The sequence below is a fragment of the Vigna angularis genome, chromosome 3 (genome assembly GCF_016808095.1).
Source record: "Vigna angularis cultivar LongXiaoDou No.4 chromosome 3, ASM1680809v1, whole genome shotgun sequence".
Lineage (NCBI taxonomy): Eukaryota > Viridiplantae > Streptophyta > Magnoliopsida > Fabales > Fabaceae > Vigna > Vigna angularis.
Genome location: NC_068972.1, coordinates 37,319,110 through 37,339,603, shown reverse-complemented (window position 1 = coordinate 37,339,603; position 20,494 = coordinate 37,319,110). Strand labels below are relative to the sequence as shown.

General features: G+C 33.2%; 2 protein-coding genes across 2 annotated transcripts; both read left to right on the top strand.

Moving 5' to 3' along the window:
* Nucleotides 1-3,654: 3,654 nt before the first annotated feature.
* LOC108324086 (copper transport protein ATX1) lies at nucleotides 3,655-7,254 on the top strand. The gene is made up of 3 exons (XM_017556903.2): nucleotides 3,655-3,807; nucleotides 5,091-5,166; nucleotides 6,761-7,254. The coding sequence occupies exons 1-3, from the start codon at nucleotides 3,796-3,798 to the stop codon at nucleotides 7,060-7,062; spliced, it is 390 nt and encodes a 129-aa protein (XP_017412392.1). The 5' UTR covers nucleotides 3,655-3,795; the 3' UTR covers nucleotides 7,063-7,254.
* Nucleotides 7,255-9,359: 2,105 nt separating this feature from the next.
* On the top strand, nucleotides 9,360-13,000 carry LOC108326557 (exocyst complex component SEC15A). The gene is made up of 2 exons (XM_017560120.2): nucleotides 9,360-9,564; nucleotides 10,459-13,000. The coding sequence occupies exon 2, from the start codon at nucleotides 10,473-10,475 to the stop codon at nucleotides 12,840-12,842; it is 2,370 nt and encodes a 789-aa protein (XP_017415609.1). The 5' UTR covers nucleotides 9,360-9,564; nucleotides 10,459-10,472; the 3' UTR covers nucleotides 12,843-13,000.
* Nucleotides 13,001-20,494: the final 7,494 nt, after the last annotated feature.

The following is a 20,494-nucleotide window of genomic DNA, read 5'->3' as shown; positions in this document are numbered from 1 at the left end:
GTATAGGACCGAGCGCTACTTATAACGTACGCTTTGGGACGAGACCCATAGCTGATTCTAAATCTTAGAAATTGGGATTTATATAAGACGAGATGTTCCAAGTTATATTTTTAACAAATTGACTAAGTGTCAGAATATATATTTTCAAGCTTCTCAATTTCTCACATAATACTCATGAAGTCTACGTTTGGCCGAATGCTCAAACGTAAAACAAATATATAAGAGGGCGTTCGTTCTCAACGAGTATTCTTTCCAAATGAAAGAACTCATTTTTCAAAGAGAGATTAATAACAATACCGAACGGTCAAAGACCGTTCGATGACGAACGTATTATATTATAGGAAATTCATATTCTCAGATTCAATTCCAGTTACTCATTTTTCAGCATAACTTTCATACTTTCAAATACTTACATCATAGTTCATTTCATACTTCTCATGCATCAAATCATAATCATATTCATATACAAAAATCAATTAATACATATCATACTTCATTCAACACACAACACGTTCATACAATACAATACAATCATACGAATTAAATTGAATAAGCTTCCCTTACCCGGATCAGTAGTGATTGTTCTAAGAGTGAGTGGTCTTGACTCGTCCAAATGTGGCTTTCTATTCTCAACTTTTCTCTTAAACTCTTCAACTAAAATTAACCAAAAGAAAACGAAGGAACTTAGTTTACACCCTTGCATGCAGCTGAATCTGGGTTTGCAGGAAATCCAGAAACGAGCATCTAGGTTGGAAAACTTACCGGTTACAGAATTGAAAGTTGTTCGGTCCAAGATGGAGCTCACGGTGCAAGGAACGTTTCTACGGTTCTGAAACGTGATCGGAGAAGAGAATGGTAAGTTGCAGAAGAGAGAAGGAGAAGGGTTCTAGAGAGAAGGAGGAGAAATGGAAAATCTGAGTTTGGAAGGGGAGGAGGTGCGCGCAGGAGAGTGGGACGTTTTCCAGAAAAATCACTTTTGTTCAAATCCCACTTTCAAACTAACGAACGTCCCTCCTGTCGACACCTGTACCCCACTACTGACTTCAGAAGCTTCCATTTTGACAAGTGGCGTGCATGCATGAGGTGCAGAGTGGGTTTTTAATGCACTGAACGTGTGGCGTGGGTGCATTTATGGAAACAACTTGGTGACTCAGCACTGTATTTAATGAGACGTGACATCTCTCATGACTTATATTTTTTATTTTATTTATAAATTTTTATATAATAATAAATGATTGATGAATTTTATATGTCAACATAAATGAGATGTCAAAGTTGATGTTTTATGACCTAATTTTAAAAAAATTATATCGTATTTACAATAAATTTAAAACATGATCATTCTTCAATATTTTAATATAACAAATTATGTTCTTATAGAAGAGTATTTTCTAAATTGATCTATATAAAGTATAAAACTATAAAAATAATAATATAACAAATTTAATAAAAGAATATAGACATTAAATAAATATAGGATTGGAAATCAAATATCTAGAATTAACTCTCTTTTTTCTCGCTTTATGATTGTGGATTCAATTTTTGTTAGCACCACTAAAATTTTACTTAATGGACAACCTTCTTCAAACAAATCCTATGCATCTAACGTTACTTCCTTCGTTATCCATTAGGCCTACAACATTTTCTTTTCCATAGTTTTTCGTATTTTCATCAAACCATTATCTCTCAAAAGTTGTGCCTCAAAAACATTGCTATCGTATCAGAGAATAAACATCTTTATTAATTTTTTTATTCAAATGATATTCATAATTCTCTTTTTATATAAATTAGAATAACTATGTTAATAATTTTAAGGAGTTTATTTTTTATTTGTTTTAACATCAAGTCTATTGATATAATGATATAAGTCAGGATCCTTTTGTGTTCTTTTGAATGTATTTGGGGGAGATGATTTGAATGAATTTGAGTGGATTTGAAGGTAATTTTTTAGTTGTTTTTTAAGTGGATTTGTCGTTAATTGAGAGTGGATTTGGAAGTAAAGTTTGTGATAATTAGTGTAGGATTTGATTGATGTGATAGATTTTAGAAATTAGTTTAATTGGTAGAAAATAAAGATTACCAAAATGCCCCTAGGTATAAAAGTATTATAAAATGTTATTTTGTATATTTAATTGTAAAAATGTTTATGAAGAGAAAAAAATTATGAATATTTTATAAAATTAATGCTGAAAAATTATAAAAGTTATAATGTAGTAAAAAAATTATTTTAAAATGTAGTATTTGCTTGTAATATAATTTAGTACGAAGTGATATCAATTTATTTGTTACGGAAGTGCAAAAATTTCCTCACCTGAACTTCTCCACACCTGCTGGACCTCACTCTCGGATAAACACTCTCAGCACACAAACAACACATAAAGATCTCTCACTGCCGCAAAAGCTGGGCTAAGTATAGACACTCTCACACTCTCACAATTAATAACTTATCTACCAACGACCTCTTATAAATGGTGTTACTGGTCATACTAACTTTTTAAATTTCAAACAGGAATCTCTCATTTGTAGTGAATTGTTCTCTCAACCAGGGAATCTTGCTGCTATCCAATGCTGCAAAAGCGTGCCTCCACACAGTCGAACCTCCTCACATGCCAAGCCACAATATTATCCCTTGTGATGGCACAATGCATTTGGTTGAAAGGAGTAAAAAAAATGAAACCTAATCACGTGATATGTGTACGTATCTCATGCACGCTTTTTTAAATTATCGTTGAATTATTGTAAAAGCACAGGGGCAGATACGAGTTTTCACTACAAATCAGCGCAAATCTTTGCTCATCTGCGAGATGCTGAAAAAGTGAAAATCATCGCAAATCGCTGCATTTACATGCATTTCCGTCTTACTAAATCACGCCAATCGAACACGGTTTACCACGCAAATCCATCCTCGCAAATTCTCCTATACAGTAAATCGCCTCATCCGAACGCAACGTAAAATGGATCTATGTAGTGGAAGACAGGTGTAAATGGAAGGTTTCTGGAATTCAAAAAGTGGAAGACAGGTGTGCAACGCAAGTGGAAGACAGGTGTGCAACACTGAGTGGCCGATCGGTTTAGTAACGGTAGTATTTAAAGCAAAATTTCAAGCTTCGTGCCACTTTTTTTGCATGCACCCTTCATCTTCAACCTTCTAAGTTTTTATTTTGTCCTCCTTCTCTTTACAATTTTCTTGTTCTCTCTACAAAATCTTACCATTTTCTTCTTCCGATCATCATTCAGGCAGCGTCGGAGTTCTCACTGGTAAGTTCATTCTCTCTTTTAGAACAACTGTTTCTGGCACAATGGTTAATGACCATTTAATATAAATAAAAATGTTTGTAATATATTTATAGCTATTATATTTTGCAAAAAAAAAAAGAAAAAAAAACATCTTTATATAAAATTATAAACTCGAAAGTTGAGTTTTATAAAACTTTTCTATTAAACATATACAATTTAATGTTTTCTGTGATTACAATAAGTTCTTTTCTGTTTTAGAAACGTATATTCTTTTAACAACTAAAAGATATTAATAAAAAAAACAATAAACTATCCAAAAACAAGATTAAAACACTTGTAATTACTCTTGTAATGCATGTAGCAAACTGCAATGGCCCACCAAATTCTGATGCGTGATGGTAGTGTTATGTCTTGCATTACACGCACTCTCATCGTGGGGATTTGGTTTTTTGGCTATAAAGGCACCACTCTCCACAAACCTCTATATTCCATTACCACCCAGTTTTTGAATCTATTATTATTCCTTCTCTGTTCTTCACTTTCTTGCATAGAAAAACAATGTCTTCTCAGGTCCTCAACCCACTTCCTGTTCTTTTATTTTTTGTCCTTTTTCTCTTTTCTCAGTTTTCTTGTGCTTGATCATTGTGATTCTGGGTCTTTTTTCTTTTTTTCGTATTTTTGCTTTGCATGGCTCTTTGTTCTTGGTGTTTGTGCTGAACTTGACGAGTTTTGAGATGAGAGATCATGATTATGTTGATACCATTTTGTTTTTGTTTATAGTGATTACTAATTTAGCAACCTTTAAGGATTGGGTGGGAAAAGTGATTTTATTGCTTTATATATAGGCAAAGGTGGAATCTTTTGTTTGAAATGTGATTGCCCATGAAGTTTAATTCTAAAAAAAATACGATTTTACTTCAAAGCTTTGTTTTTCCTTCAGGTCAAGAATCCTAATAAGTATTGCAATTTATTGGGTTTGCAATTTTGAGTTTCAATTTAGAGAAGGTTCAACATCTGCTCATAAGAATCCTTCTGACAAGTTGCAGATACATGCTTTCAGTGCTGAAGGGTTAAAGTTGAAAGTGGTTTTCGTTGTTTTGTTCATATTAATTTAGTTTTCATGGATCTTCAATTTCTCTTCAAATAGTTGCAGAACTTGTCCTCAACGGTTGTATCTAACATATCTGATGTCCTTATCACTTTTTATGATTTTTCTTCCCGATGATTTGCTCCAATAAAGAATATAATTGCTAGATATAAAATTCTAACATTATTTCTTGCAAACGAACTGATTAAAATATAACTTCAAATCTAATAGTAAGAAAGTAACAATGGTTGGTCCTTTCTTGTTTGTTAAAAGTCTTAGTTTCTGGCCCCATTATATTAAAAGTCTAGTGAAATAAACTGATTAAAAGCTGTGATTTTGTTTTTTGCTTAGTCTACAGGACTGGCTTTTAGTTGATTCTGACTGGTTTTGAATATGACTCCACTTTGCGAGTTCCTGTTGTTTATATTATTATATCTGAACCTTCAAAATCTAGTTTTACGTCGGATCAGATGTAATAAGGTCACTGGCATCTCACTTTTACAGCATCAGTTAAAGGGATCATTCTTTTCTGTTTCACATCACAAATTATAGTATATTAATCTCTTGTTCCTACGTTTGTGTTCGATGCCATTATATGCTCAATTCCTCTGCATGTTCCATTTCTTTCCCTTTCTTAAATTGATTCAAGTTCATATTTGATTTTAGTTATGAGTTTGTTTTTTCATATATGATTGTTGTGGTTAAGATGAGACTAATTATTCTTTTCTCTACTCTTCCAATCTAAATTTTCTCATTGTGGTTGCAGACTGTTGTCCTCAAAGTTGGTATGTCATGTCAGGGGTGTGCTGGAGCAGTGAATAGGGTTTTGGGAAAAATGGAAGGTATTTTTCATTCCTGCTAATTTTTTTGCTACTATCTGATCCAAAATAAAAGTGGTCTAGTATTTGTAACAACGTAATATCTTGCATGCCAATTTTTTATGGCAAGGGCGTGCTCTTGTCAATTTTTCATTCAAAGTATCCTGCATGATTCACAATCTAATTACCATAAGTATTTTGTTTTTAAGTGTTTGTCAGCTGTTTTCTTAATTCAGAAGTTCTTTTCCATTTCTTTCCTCTGTAAAATACTTCAAATGAGCGTAATGTCATTTTTAATGTTAAGCACCAGAAGTTCTGGTTCTTCCTTTCTTAAACTTCTTGGCTTTCACTTTTAGGCTGTAATTATATGATTGTGTGCTTTTCCTGTTCACAATTGACTCTGAGACATCACCATGAGTAATATCTTGCACAGGTTATTAGAATGTTGTCTGAATTTGATGTGGCTTCTACCCAGATCCAATGAAAGCCATCCTTAGTTGATTAACAATTCTACTTTTATTCATTTGGGAGTTTTAGGTCTGTTATTTCAGACGTTAGTCTTAGGTTGGTTGTATTAGTGTAACATTCCCCTTTAAATTCATGATCTTTTGTTGGTGGGTATTGTGAATAACCACTTTAGGATTTTCAATTGTTTTTCTGAATTTACTCATATTCTTTGCATGTACATGAGAATTAGTTTCTTATCTGTATTTTAATATCTAATATGATCACATTGATGCTTGAGACATGTTTGATGGAGTTTCAAAGGCTTTTTATTTTCCTAATTATCGTGTGACACTCAATGTGATGGAAATAGCCCTTTTTGGTACTTACATTATTGTAAGATGGATATGACAAGCAAAAGTTTTGTTCCATTCCATGTCCATTATGCTTTACCTTCAAAAGAAAGTTTCTTTCTGATGGGTCACAATTCAATTCAATGAAACTTTGATTTTTCCCATAAAAAGATAATGTTCCTTTACTATACTGGTCTGATATTTCTTAGCCTGGAACATTTCATAGCTAACATTGTCATTGCCATCTATGACAAGCATCAACTTTGTAATTTCTGACATTGCATAACATTTAAACTAAACATATAACATTTTCCTGGCGAAGAGACACATTAATATTGCTAAATCAGCACCTACTCAAGCCATAAGTGTTGTGGCAGTTTCCTCTGATTGAATGGGAAATTGAAAACTATGGCTTGAAGTTTATATAATTAAGTTCTACAAGTCTCATAGTTAACTTGCTTCTATGGTTTTTGTTTAAAGAAGAAGAAAATATGCTGCCTCGAATTATAATATGCCGTGTCTGCAAAGGTTCTTTTTAATAGAAATAAGCTACTAGTGTCTTGTTACTTGACTAAAAGAGAGGAATAATTTTTCTTTGTGCACATTTAGCTTAATTTAAGCTCTTCACATTGTGTTTCTTTTTCTAGGAAAAATTAACGTTCACGTTTTCACTCATTTCTTATAAAGAGAAAATGTGAGGTTTTACTTCTTCTTTACAGTCAGAAACAAGCGAAGGGGACAACAGTGAACACTCAAGATTGACCTCCTTTTAGCTGTGTTAATGGCCTTTAACCCTTCAAAATTTCTGCAATGTTATATAGGTGTTGAGTCATTTGACATTGATCTGAAGGAGCAGAAGGTGACAGTGAAGGGAAATGTACAAGCAGATGAAGTTCTGCAAGCTGTTTCCAAAACTGGGAAGAAGACTGCATTCTGGGTGGATGAAGCACCAGCTGAAAACAAGCCTTCAGAAACTGCACCTGTTGCCTCTGCTGAAAATGATACCAAACCTTCAGAAACTGCACCTGTTGCCCCAGAAATCAAGCCTTCAGAAACTGAACCTGTTGCCTCAGCTGAGCCTGAAAACAAGACTTCAGAAACTGCTATTGAAACTGCTGCCTAAGGCATTTGTCCTTCTAGTTTTCTGTGTGAAAGTAGGTCTGTTTTCAAATGGTACTTTACATGCTTTCTGCATATCAGCTGTTATATTTTGTGTGATGTTACTGATATATATAATCTGCAATAACTCTTGGCCTGAGTTTCACATATGAAACACTTTTCAAGGATGTTATAACTAAGAATTTGAACTTGTTTTTCTCTTGGTCTCTTCTTACTGTCTTAATCTTTTAATATTTCAAAAGGTTGCGCTTATTGTTTTTTAACAGTTAACAGAACTGCTAACGGTTACAAACATTCCCTAACCTCCTAACCACCTCATAAATTCTTTTTTCTTTCTGTAATATCTTAGATTAATAAAATCAATTTATTACTTTAAAATATTTTAAAATTTAGTATTAACAAAATAACTACACTATATATAACTTACACATTATAGTATTCCTAAAAAAATATATAATAAAATTAAAAAAATAATATAAACGTATTTCAAATTAAATTAAATTAAATTTGTAAAAACATATAAAATATAAACATGTGAAAAACACAGAAAACATGACAACCGGCAAACTTTTAGATATGAACCGATCCTGCATGAGTAGTAATGAGTATTAAAAGAAAACAAATTTGTTAAATGAAAAAAAAAAAAAAACTAAAACAGAAAATCCCTCAAACTTTTACATATGTGTAGGCAGTTATAGAGGAGATTAATTTATATTTATCTGTAAGTAAGAAACAGTTTAAACTGTCTACGTTATTATATAAAAAATTGCTTTATTTTTAATAAGTAATTTTTTTTATAAAATAATATTTTACTATTTTTTAAATGATACTTTTTAAATTTAATTAATTTTTAATTTGATATTCTTTAAAATTAACTATTTTTTAAACTAATAATTATTGTTGGAACACACTGATTCATGGACATTGCTGTTCATAGTTCCCAAACAAATTAACATTTCCCTTTTTCTTGAAGGCAACCTTGCAGGTCAAAGTTTTGCATCTTGGAAAGTTGTATTACGTGTTGTTATCCACGAAAACAATGAATTTTATTTATTGCTAATGTTAAAGTAAAATATATTTAAGATAAAAAAAGTTAAATATGATTTTTATTTTTTTATTTTTGATGAAAATTAAAATTAGTCTATTTTCAAAATTTTGATCTAATTTTCATTAAATTTCTTAAAGTGTATTAATTTTTTTTAATTAAATTTTTGTTAAATTTATTTTACATTTTAATCATATTTCTCAATTAACATTATATTAAACTATGTAAATAATTAAATGTTATCATGAATTTAAAACAATAAATAAAGTTAACAATTTGTTAAAAGAATTAAATTCATACATTTTTAAAGTTATCAGATTAAATTAGATCACAGTTTAAAAAAAAATTAATTCTAATTTTAACTAAAAATTAAGAATTTTTTTTTTACCAAAAATAAAACAGACCCAACTGTTTCCTTAGGTACCAGAAAAATAATTTAATTTGGAATATATTGGAAATCACAATCACCATAGGTGATCATGAAAACTACATCTTTAAGTTTAATTTGCAAGACATAATGCAAATTGAGTTGTGTAAACTTAAAGGGAAAACAATTAGCCAACAATAAGTTTGTTACCTGCTTTTTATTGTATGAACTTTGCTTCATATTTTTCCAATGTTCAAGTTTCTTTACTTTGGTCTTTCATTATTTTTGGAACCAATCTAGTTCATTAATCATAAGTATTTAATTTAAAAGTCATTCAATGTACTATTAAAATTGAATAAATTTACGGATGATTGAAAATTAAAGGGTCACAATTACCTAAATAAATCAGGATTAATAATAACTAAAAATTAAGGAAGTAAAATTGTGAAGAAAAAAAGTTACGGATTTTATAGAATATACAATCAAAACAAATAATTTCAAACAACATTAAATTAAATTAAAGATGGTATTCGTAGAGCTGAGAGAACAGGCGTCATGCTCACTATTTAAAAGAAAATTAAAAGATATTCCTAAATTCAAAAGGTTATTTTTTTTTTTGTTTAAATTTAGGTCATATAGATAAAATTAATTTTAGTTTTTAAATATAATGATAAAATACCATAATTTTCAAATTTTTTAAAATCATAGACCTTAGCTTTAAAAGCCAACATCCCATAACCCTAATCCTAATTAAGCAACCCATTTGAATCACAAAATTAAACAGGTGGAGACAAAATTGTTTTGCTTACGATTTTTACAAGGGTGATATCGTAAAATTACCTGTTACTGTCAACTTTTTTGGTACTTTTTTTTTATAATTTTAAGACATTTTATTTCATAAAGAAAAAAGTGCCGGCGAATTTGATTCACGGCGAGTGTAGCCAAAGCGGTGAAGTGGTGTCACCACGCTGGCTCTGCTTCACTGCTACCTGGGAATTGTCGTCCCCTTTTCAACACAAACAAAATACTCTCTAACTTCCATTTTTTGCTTCACATTCCTAAGCTAACAGGCACCCTTTTCATAGCTTGACCAGGTACGGTCGTTTCCTACTTACTTTGATTCTCTTTCTACTTTCCTTACATCTTTTATTTTTTATTTTTCATTTGGGTCTTCAAATCTATTCACAAATCATGTTTCTTTAAGTCTTTTCTTTCTAAAAATGTTATCTTTAAGTTCCCTTTGTGCTGTTGTTAATCTGTTCTTCTAGCTTTTTTCTGGGTTTTGTTTATTTTGGATATTTTGTTTATGGCATTTGTATCTTCTGTACTGACTGTTATGAAGTATAATTGGAAGCATAGTAACCTGCGCTCTGGTGAATTACTGATGTCTGCTATTTTCTTTGATTTTATGTTTTATGTTTTGTAAAGGTAAAATAATTTGTTTGTTTGTTTGTTGATCTCCGGATTAATTGGTTTATGCTTTCTATCAAGCTTGATTTAGGGTGTGTTTATTTTTATTTTCAAAACTGTTTTTAGTTTTTGAAACACAACTGCACAAGGTTGCTCAGACAGCTGGCTGAGGATGGTGCAAGGCATAGGGAGGGTGGAAAATTGAGTGAGTGGTTGAGCAAAACGAAAACATCTCACTCTTAAACAATTCTCAAAACTTTCTAAATTTTGGATGAGAAATTGATTACTGGCTGAGTGGTGTGGAATATTACTCTAGCAAACAGTTTTAAAACTAAAATGTGAAAGAGAATCAAACAAACCCTAATTGTTTTCTTTTTTTTCTTCTCAACTTGTACAAAGTAAACCTGCAGAGTGAATTACTGGTCTCAGTGGTGTGTGACTGACTGCTATTGTTATTGATTGTTTATATTTGATAAGTTATATGAGTTTTGTGGTAGGAAAAGTTGTGAATATTTGGAATAGTTATAAACTTGGTATTTCTTTGGTTTCTATTGAGAATTGTGTTGTCAAAATTCCAGGGATTCATGTTATCATGGATGTGAAAACAAAGAGGAGAGGTGTTATTGAGAATGGTAATGGAGGGGAGGACAAGGTTATGGCGAATTTGATTGCAAATGGAGATGATGTTGGTCCCCTTGTGAGGCTCTCTTTTGAAATGGGGCGGCCTGAGGGGCTTCTTCACCAACTGACATATGTGGTTAAGCAAAAGGAAGCAGAAATTGAGGAGATGTGCAAGACCCACTATGATGAATTCATCCTTGCAGTTGACGAGCTTCGTGGTGTGTTAGTTGATGCCGAGAAGCTGAAGAGTGAGCTCCAAAGTGACAATTTTAAGTTGCAGCAGGTTGGCAGCACCCTTCTTGCCAAGCTTGAAGGGCTTCTTGAGTTGTATTCTATTAGGAAAAATATCACTGAAGCTATAGAAGTGTCGAAGAGCTGTATACAGGTGCTGGAGCTTTGTGTAAAGTGTAACAGCCATATTTCAGAAGGTCAGTTTTATTCTGCATTGAAAACTTTGGATTTAATTGAGAAAAGTTGCACACAGAATATTCCTGCAAAAACTCTTAAAGAGGTCATAGAGAAGAGAATTCCTGTTATAAAGTTGCACATTGAGAAGAAAATGTGTATCCAAGTTAATGAGTGGATGGTTGATATAAGGAGTTCTGCTAAAAATATTGGGGAAACAGCAATTGGTCTAGCTGTGACAGTTCGTCAAAAGGATCAGGAAATGCTAGAACAACAGAGGAAGGTTGAGGAGCAAAGTATTTCAGGACTAGGGGATCTAGGTTATTCTTTAGATGCTGAAGAAGTTGAAGAAGATTCAGTTTTACAGTTTGATCTTACACCACTTTATCGCTCTTATCATATTCATGATTGCCTGGGTATCCTAAACAAGTTTCGTGAATATTACTATACCAATAGGTTGTTACAATTGAATGCAGACCTTGAGATAACTTCAGCACAGCCTTTTGTTGAATCATTCCAGACATATTTTGCTCAAATTGCTGGATTCTTTATAGTGGAGGATAGAGTCCTTAGAACGACTGGGGGCCTCCTTGAAGCTGATCAGGCTGAAACAATGTGGCAGACTGCTGTGGCTAAAGTGACTTCACTGTTGGAGGAGCAGTTTTCTTGTATGGAATCTGCCCCCCATCTTCTCCTGGTGAAGGATTATGTCACTCTGTTTGGATCTACTCTTAGACATTATGGATATGAAATAAGCACATTTCTTGATGTTCTTGATAGTAGTTGTGACAAATACCACATGCTTCTTTTGGAAGAATGCCGGCTACAAACTGTGGATGTCTTTGGTAATGATCCATATAACCAAATGGAGATAAAAAAGGAAACTGACTATGAGAATATTGTGCTGTCATTTAATCTTCAAACATCTGATATCATGCCAGAATTTCCATACATTGCACCATTCTCCTCCATGGTACCTGATACTTGTCGCATTGTGAGATCATTCATCAAAGGCTCTGTCGATTACTTATCTTATGGCATACAAGTGAATTTCTTTGAAGTTGTGAAAAAGTATTTAGACAAGTTCCTGATTGATGTACTAAATGTAACATTACTTGAGAAAATCAACAGTGGCAATATCATTGTACCTCAACTCATGCAGATTGCTGCAAACATAACTGTTCTTGAAAGAGCCTGTGATTTTTTCCTTCGACATGCTGCCCAACTGTGTGGCATCCCAGTACGATCAATTGGAAGGCCTCAAGCTACTTTAACTGCAAAGGTGGTCTTGAAGACATCCAGGGAGGCAGCTTTCATTGCTCTACAGAGTCTGGTGAACACAAAGATAAGCGAGTTTATGAATCTTTCTGATAGTGTTAATTGGACTCCCGAGGAGACAAATGAGAATGGAAATGACTACATACATGAAGTGATCATTTACCTTGACTCTTTCATGTCCCCAGCACAACAAATTCTACCCTTGGATTCTGTGTACAGAGTTGGGAGTGGTGCTTTTGAGCACATCTCAAATTCAATAGTGGCAGCTTTCTCTAGTGATAGTGTTAAAAGATTTAATGTAAATGCAGTTATAAATATTGAATATGATCTTCAGATCATAGAAAATTTTGCAGAGGAGAGGCTCTATTCTGCTGGTTTGGGAGAAATGTACAATGAAGTTAGTTTTAAGAACTGCTTGGTAGAAGCACGTCAATTAGTCAATCTTTTGCTAAGTAGTCAACCAGAGAACTTCCTGAATCCTGATATATGGGAGAAAAACTATTATGCACTTGAAATTAAGAAGGTGGCTGCCATCCTTGATAAGTTCAAGGATTCTCCAGATGGAATCTTTGGAAGCCTTGCTAATAAAAATGCAAAGCAAAGTGCTAGGAAGAAATCAATGGACGTTCTCAAAAAGCGACTTAAGGATTTCAGTTAATAAGATTTGAAAACATTCATGAGGAAGTGGGGTATAGTTGAAGTATTTTTCTCGTTTCTTGTGGATGTTTTAACTTCATAATGAACATGTTTTCTATATTGTTCTGATTTGTTTGTGCATCATTTGAATTAATTTGTCATGAAACGTTGTTTATCAAATGTTTATTACTGCTTGGATGAAGCACTTTTGGAGTTATAAGGTAAATTTGCTGGAATCAGAGTCCAACTTTAGTATTTATTTGATCTTATTTATGAGGATTTGCTGCTAATAATGACCATGATTTGGTCCCAAAATAAGAGGATACTGTCTAATATAACAAATTCAACATTGTTAGTTGTTTTCTTTTCTATTTACTAATTCTCAGGCATTAGGATATTTACATTCTGGGATATTTAAAACGATTCAATCAGAAATAATAAAGATTAGTGCATTTTTTTCTCCCTCTTTTATTTTCATGTTAGTATAAAATGCCCTAGGGCTCCATCATAATTTCAAAGCTATAGTTTAAAGCTATCACTCTAGGTCAATTGAGATTGTATTATTAGTGCATTATATGAATCTATATCACCCAATTCTTAATTGAATATTCTAGTCTCTTTGACTAAGAGGTCAGTCCATTAATATTCCTTCCTAGGTCTCCATATGGGGTTGAGCCTACTGCTCAATGTGACATAATTATATCATTTTTTAATTAATCTAAACTTTGTAATGTTAAGTTTGTGACTTTATCCTTAATGGTGGGTTAAAAGAGAATAATGTGTATACAACATTATTTCTTTGGATTCTCTAGTAATAAACAATGTATGCATGAGTTAAGGGAGATGATAGGTTATAAACTATCATCGATTTTGATCCTCAAATAATATTGAAAGAGTAGGAAGGTTTGAACCACTGATTCATCACCAATGTTTTGGTTCTAAGATTGCTACATTATTAAGCTTTCTAAATTTCTGATAGGTATTGTTTTTCTGTGAATTTTGTGAGCATTCACACTTTTGTAGTTATATATATATATATATATATATATGTTTTCACTTTAATTAGTTAAAAAAATAGTATTTATGAATTATTCTTAATCTTAATTTTCAAACAATTTTTTTTGTCTGTTATAACATAAACATCACTTAATTTGTCATATAAAATATTGTACAAGGGTATTGGATCAGGATTTTAAAAGTGTTTTATGTTAAAGTCTTATGAAATTTAATAAATATTTTATATAATATTGTAATTTTTTTACTTTCAAATCATGATTGGCTTAGGAAGTAGGAAGAGCTCATAAAACGGTTTATTAAAGTGTTTTTAGTAGTGTAAGATTAATTAGATTAAATGTCTTTTTGAAAACTTATTGATGATGTTTATCTCAATAACATTTTGTTATCTTTATTTTATATAAAAAGAGTTATTATACTCTTTGAAATATGTTTTTCTTTTGTGTTATCTATAAGTAGACTTTTTTTCTTTTTTTTTTTAATTTTGTTTTTGTGCTTTCTTGTGATTATTGTGCAAATTGTTAAGCGGAAGATAGTATAGAAGAACAAAGTTGAGATAACCACCCAAGTTTAAGATTGGTGTTTCATCTTTTAATTTTATTATATTGACATAAAATAATAATAATTTAAATTTAAACATATATTTTTCATATCTTAAATTTTGTGATATATGGTTAGTGAACTGTGAACTATTACTTGAATTATTTAATGAGTTACTAGTAAAATTGGTTGATCATGAGTTAGTATAATTAATCTTAATGTTGATCAAATTATAGATAAAGTGTGGTTGTCCTCATTCTCGACGTACAAGTGGCATATCTAAACCTTAAAGACGGTCCATATTGTGGACAAGAAGTCGAAGTCCATGTCGCTTATCACCTTCAGAAATGAAGATTTCAAAACCCTTGCCCTAATTAAGATGACCTATAGTCATCACGACTGAGATAGCCCATTATGGGGTGAACAAGGTGTTTATCGACCAAAGGAACTCGATCAACATCCTCTACTGGAATACCTTCTTGAAGATGGACATTTCTGAGAACTCGTTGTGTCGTACAATAAGAAGATTATTGACTTTGTGAGAGATAGGGTGGACACCCGTAGCTATGTACACCTAAGGATAAGGTTGGGGACCAGTTAAGACAACAAGGAGATTCAGGTGAGGTATCTCCTGGTGAAGGCTAACACCTCTTACAATGTATTGATCAAGTGACAAAGCGTGAATGAATTTGGTGTAATAGTCTCCACGTCTCACCTAACGATGAAGTTTCCATCCAATAGGGGAACGATCTGCACAATGCACCCAAATCAGAAAATCGTGTGAGAATGTTATGTGACAAGGCTTAAGGTGACGTTGTACGTTCCCCTACGCAAGGCTAGAAGATCTGAAGTGGCCATGGTTGACTTGGATCCCAAGACCAATATGGAGGACCGAATAACGACATAAGGCGAAATGAAATAATTAAGCCTGGAAAATAAGAAGGCATATAAATCAACATGGGCAACGACCTAAGCCCAGATCACGAACAAGTTGTGGCACGAGTGTTGAAAGCTAACAACGACTTGTTCACACGGACTGTTGTGGACATGTTGGGCATTTACCCTAATGTGATGTCCCACAAGCTCGTCCTATTCGAGGAAGCCCGCCTGGTGGTGTAGAAGAAACGCCAACTGGGCAAGGAGAAGAAAAAGGACATCGAGGTCGAAGTAAAGAAACTAGAAGAAGTCAACTTCATTCAAGAGGTTACATACACTATGTGGTTGGTGAACGTGGTTATTATTTAAAAGTCAAGCGGTCAATATAGGATGACTTCACTAACTTGAACAAGGTTTGCCCGAAGGATGCTTATCATCTTCCAGTAATGACGGATTAATGGATGACACGTCAGGTCATCAAATTCTTAGTTTCTTGGATATGTACTTTAGATAGGTATAATCAGATACCCATTTACCATCCAAACAAGGACAACACAACCTTTATTAGTGAGCAGATTAATTATTGCTATAAGGTTATGTCGTTTAGCCTTAAGAATGGTGAGGCCACGTACTAACGACTGATGGACAAGATCTTTCACCACCACATAGACAATTACTTCTTGCCTCAACCAACTTTAAAACTACCTTAGAACCAAGTTGAAACTTAGTGCTAAAGATGCCCCCACTCAAGGTCCTTGAGGAGCTGTTATCCTTATGACTTTTCTTGTGAGAAGAGAATGACTTCTTACCTTGACGGTGAGACTTTCTTGCTCCTTTCTCTGCCTCCCAACCCACTTGCGGTTCAAGGTGGACAAAAATAATTAGTGTTGGCTGAAAGACATAAGTTGCTCGAGTGAGTGGAGGTTGCGTGCGTGGATGTCCATATGTAGGACAACTGGTAGACGAATGCTGAGTCCCTTCCATAGTAGTAGGGCGACTCAGTGTTGGAGTGCCTGAAGATCTGGCGTCAACTGCCCCACTACCGTAAGCCCCCTACCGGGCAGAGATATTCTTGAACCGATTTTTTTGTTTTGGATTTTGGGAAGCCATTATTTCTAAAAAATAAGAAAAAAATTATTAAGTTAACGTTGATTGGTCATCAACCATTGATAAACAAGACATCTTACTAAACACATCATCACAGAGGTTTGCAAACCTGTGTCATATGACAAGTCTTTGAGAGGGGAGGTGCCAAAGGAGCTTATCGATCTTCTCCACCTTGACCACTTCGTTTGGAGTCATTGTGGACTTGTGTCACAAGATTATTTATCTAGGACTTTGAGTCTAATATAAAGAAAATTTGGTCTGATCGGCCTCATAAAAAGTCTTAGGCCGATCGGTCTCTATTATTCCCCCTTTAAAACATTCAGTCTTGAACCCCTTAAAGGACGTGCGTATAAACAAAATAGGCACCTCCTATTCTCGGATATGAGGGAGGCCCAACCCTTTGGCGTTCGGGTGGGCATAAATGTAATGTAAAAAGATGGGGGAGTTAGAGTGATGTTCAGGGTTGGGCATATCAATTTAAAGGCCTACACCCAAGCCTAGCTGTTTAGGTGAAGTTAAGTGAGTGTCAGGTTTAGTTTCCGCAATATGCCCATTTGAAATTCGTCAAAGGGAAGAGAAACAAGCAAATCTTGAGAGAGACAAGCATACATGTAGAAGAAGTCCATAGGACAACTCTCATTCCCATGAAATAATCGTTCGTTCCCCTTGCAAACGATCAGGCTGAACATCTTGGCGCTCTGGTAAGCCTCTACAAGGTATGTTTGCCCGACCTAATCCATAAGCTTTTGTCCCCAACAAAAACGTGTAACATATTCATTTACATCTCGAGATGCCAAATCATAGTCAGGGACAATCGACAAGTTCAACTCATCCCCCTTGTTGGTTGTGTTGATGTCCAACACAACACTAACCTTATTGTCATCAAAGTTGGTGGCCTTATTTGTATCTATAATGGCGACACTACTGACCAAATCCTCACCCCGCTTAGTTGATCTTAAAACAGGCGAAGTGATTGATAATGACATCGACAACGAAGAAGCATCGTGTACATACCCTCAACCACTCCCTCCCAAAGACTCCTTAAACAAAGATAACTAGACGATCGACATTATTACTTGTATATGAAAAGCAATCGATCTGAAGTAGAAAGAACAAAAGTAAATTTGAAAATGAAGGATGGAGGCTCGCCCCTATTTATAACCTCGTAGACGTCATCTGCCAGCCACTCTTACCTGTTAGATCAAGCCAAATCCAACAGCTCAGAACATCTAACTCTTCGAAATTTGATAAGCGCAAGATTCGAATCGTGACACACTTTCCCCCAACAGTCATAGTTTTTAATACTTTGAAAGGTATTAGACCAATATGCCAAACAGTCTAAATGTTTCCTAAATGAACGATTGAAAGATCTTAACCACCTGATCTAACCAATTTTCCCCCAACGTGGTCGTGGCCCTTGCGAAGGCAATTGTCTTCCTAATGAATATAACGCACCTGGTCTACATGGATGGTGATAACTATTTATCCAACTTCAAACCCCTTTGCGAATCATTTTAGACTTGGGCTTGAGGGTCTGTGTAACATATAATCGTCTGGTCAACCACAAACTGGATAGTTAACCATTACTCAAACCATCCAATGAGGCACCAGGGAGACCAGTCAACCATGAGTTAGCATGATTAACCTTAATGTTGATTAAATTAGAGGTAAAATGTGATTACTCACAATTGGGTCATGATTAGGCTAATGTTAATCAAAAGTCCACTTCAAAACATTTAAACATAGGATTAAGGTAAGGAGGTAGTTGTTATGCATTTATTGTGTCATTGCTTTCTTAAATTACCAAGATTAAGCTGGCTTTGACATCAGGATGCCTTATGCACATATTCTAGTGGTTTGGATGAGTAATTAGACCAAAAACTTGGACTTCATGACAACCTTCGAACTTTAGATAACTCATTAGACTTTAGACCGTTGATCTCGACCTTATATTCCAAAACAAACAAATTTTAATATATGTTGGATAATTGTAAAATAATTTAAGATATATTAAATTAATATATTATTCTTAAAAGTATTTATAATAAGTGAATATTTTGTGTTAACTATGTTAACCTTCGTATCAATCTTGATTAGAAAAAATACCTATCTCCTTTGTGTTGGTGTAAAATTATTCAGTATTATGAGAATGATCCATTTTCTATACATTTAAATGATTTATTAATCCTTAACACGTGTAAATTAATTCAACCATTTTTTTTTTATTATGACTTTCTTAAATGACATGTTTTAAATGTTAAAATTAGATACACTGTTTGTTTTGCAATTTTATTTATTTTTCAAATATATTTTAAAAATTAATTTTATTTTTAAACTAATTTTATAATTTGACTTGATATCTCTATACATAAAGAAAAGAAGCTGTAAATGAATGAATTGAGATGAATAAGTGAATTTTTTTCAATCCAATACATTATAATGCAAAATTTATCAGGTTAATAAATTATTATAGTTTATCATTATTAGGTGAGAGAAGTAAAAATGAAACAGGTTAACAGGTTGAGTACACTGAGTATGGAGTGAGAGGTGTTGAAAAGGAGAGAAGGTAAAGTGAAATAGTGGAAAGAGAAAAAAGAAAAAGACTTACGGGGTCTTTGTTTCTTTTTCACTCAATCTTTTATTACACGTAAATTCAATAAAACTTTAATGTATTAAATATATTTTTTTCATGAATTTTGATTTAAAATTAAAACTTGCTTTTGTTTTTGATATAATTTAATTTTAAATTCTAAAATTAAATAAATATAATTTTAAATTTTAAAATTAAATAAATATAATTCTTATAATTTAATTATGTTAATTTTTTTACATGTAAAATAAATTTTAAATTGATAAATAAATTATTTAAACCTATAAAACACGTTATTATTCAAATATTAATCTAAAATATTATTTAATAAATTAAAAAAATTCATATCATTAAATTAAAATTATTATATTTTTTTAGGGTTAAATATGTTTTTAGTCCCTAAACTATCAAGCGAATTTGTTTTTAGTCCCTCTTTCAAAGTAAGGTACATTTTAGTCCTCCTCCTTAAGAAAACCTTAATTTTTGGTCCTCAAAAACTAACACCGTTAAAAACCAGCTGAGTTGGGTGACGGTGTGCCACGTGTGTTCATGGGTGTAGAAGCAGTGAGGGAAATGATAGAGAAGAGGCCGTCTACCTCCATCTACCTCCTCGACTTCTCCTGCTACCGTCCTCCAAATCACCTCATCGTCCACTTCCAAAAGTTCATCCACCACTCCACCCTTATCGGCGACTTCCTCCCACCACACCACGCTAGGGAAGAGGCCGAGCAGGTCATGTTCGGCGCCCTTGATAACCTCTTCGCCAACACCCGCGTCAAACCCAAGGACATCAGAATCCTCGTCGTCAACCCCACGCCCTCCCTTTCCTGCTTTACTCTCTCTCTCTTTCTCTCTCTAAACTTTCGTTTACCAAGTTTTTTGTTCTACCTGGTTGTAGAGGAGAAACCAGAAAAAGGCTTGGAAAAAATCAGAGTTTTAACTTACACGCTTTTGGTCATGGACAGTTATTGCCATTCAACTGTTGATCTCATTAGGGTTAGTTAATCATGTATGTTTTGGCTAATTCTGTACTTATGTTTTTTTCCATTTATTCATTTTACTGTGAGATGTTCCTCATTGCTCTGAGGAAAATTGAATAAAATATCAAAAGGGTGTTTTAATTTTTAATTGGAAATTTCATATATACTCGATCCTTAATTCTATAAAAATACAAATTTGGGAAAAGGTAGAGATTTTGGTGTTTTACTTACCCGTTTGAAATTTGAAGATAGATTAGAGAAGAAAGGACGCATCTGGTGTGTTCACTGTCTTTGTTTATTTCAATTTCTCTCTATTTCACGGTTTCTAAATTTCAATCTCAATTTTGATGACTAAAGTTAGAATCTGAGTTTGATACGAGATCTGTAGTGAAAAGGAAAATCAATTTGGGTTGTGAAAAGAGAGCTCAGATTGTGCAGGAAATCGACGAAGCGTGCAGATCGTTTGGGTTTTTCCAAGTGTAGAGGATGTGTGGTTATGATGAATTATGTATATTTTTGCTTTAAGAAAAAAGGTTTAAAAATAACATAGAATAAAAATTGAAGCAG

Coding starts and splice junctions, on each gene's coding strand:
- LOC108326557 (XM_017560120.2), top strand. CDS start 10,473: ATGGATGTGAAAACAAAGAGGAGAGGTGTTATTGAGAATGGTAATGGA.
- LOC108324086 (XM_017556903.2), top strand. Junction 5,167..6,760: donor GGTTTTGGGAAAAATGGAAG/GTATTTTTCATT, acceptor AATGTTATATAG/GTGTTGAGTCATTTGACATT.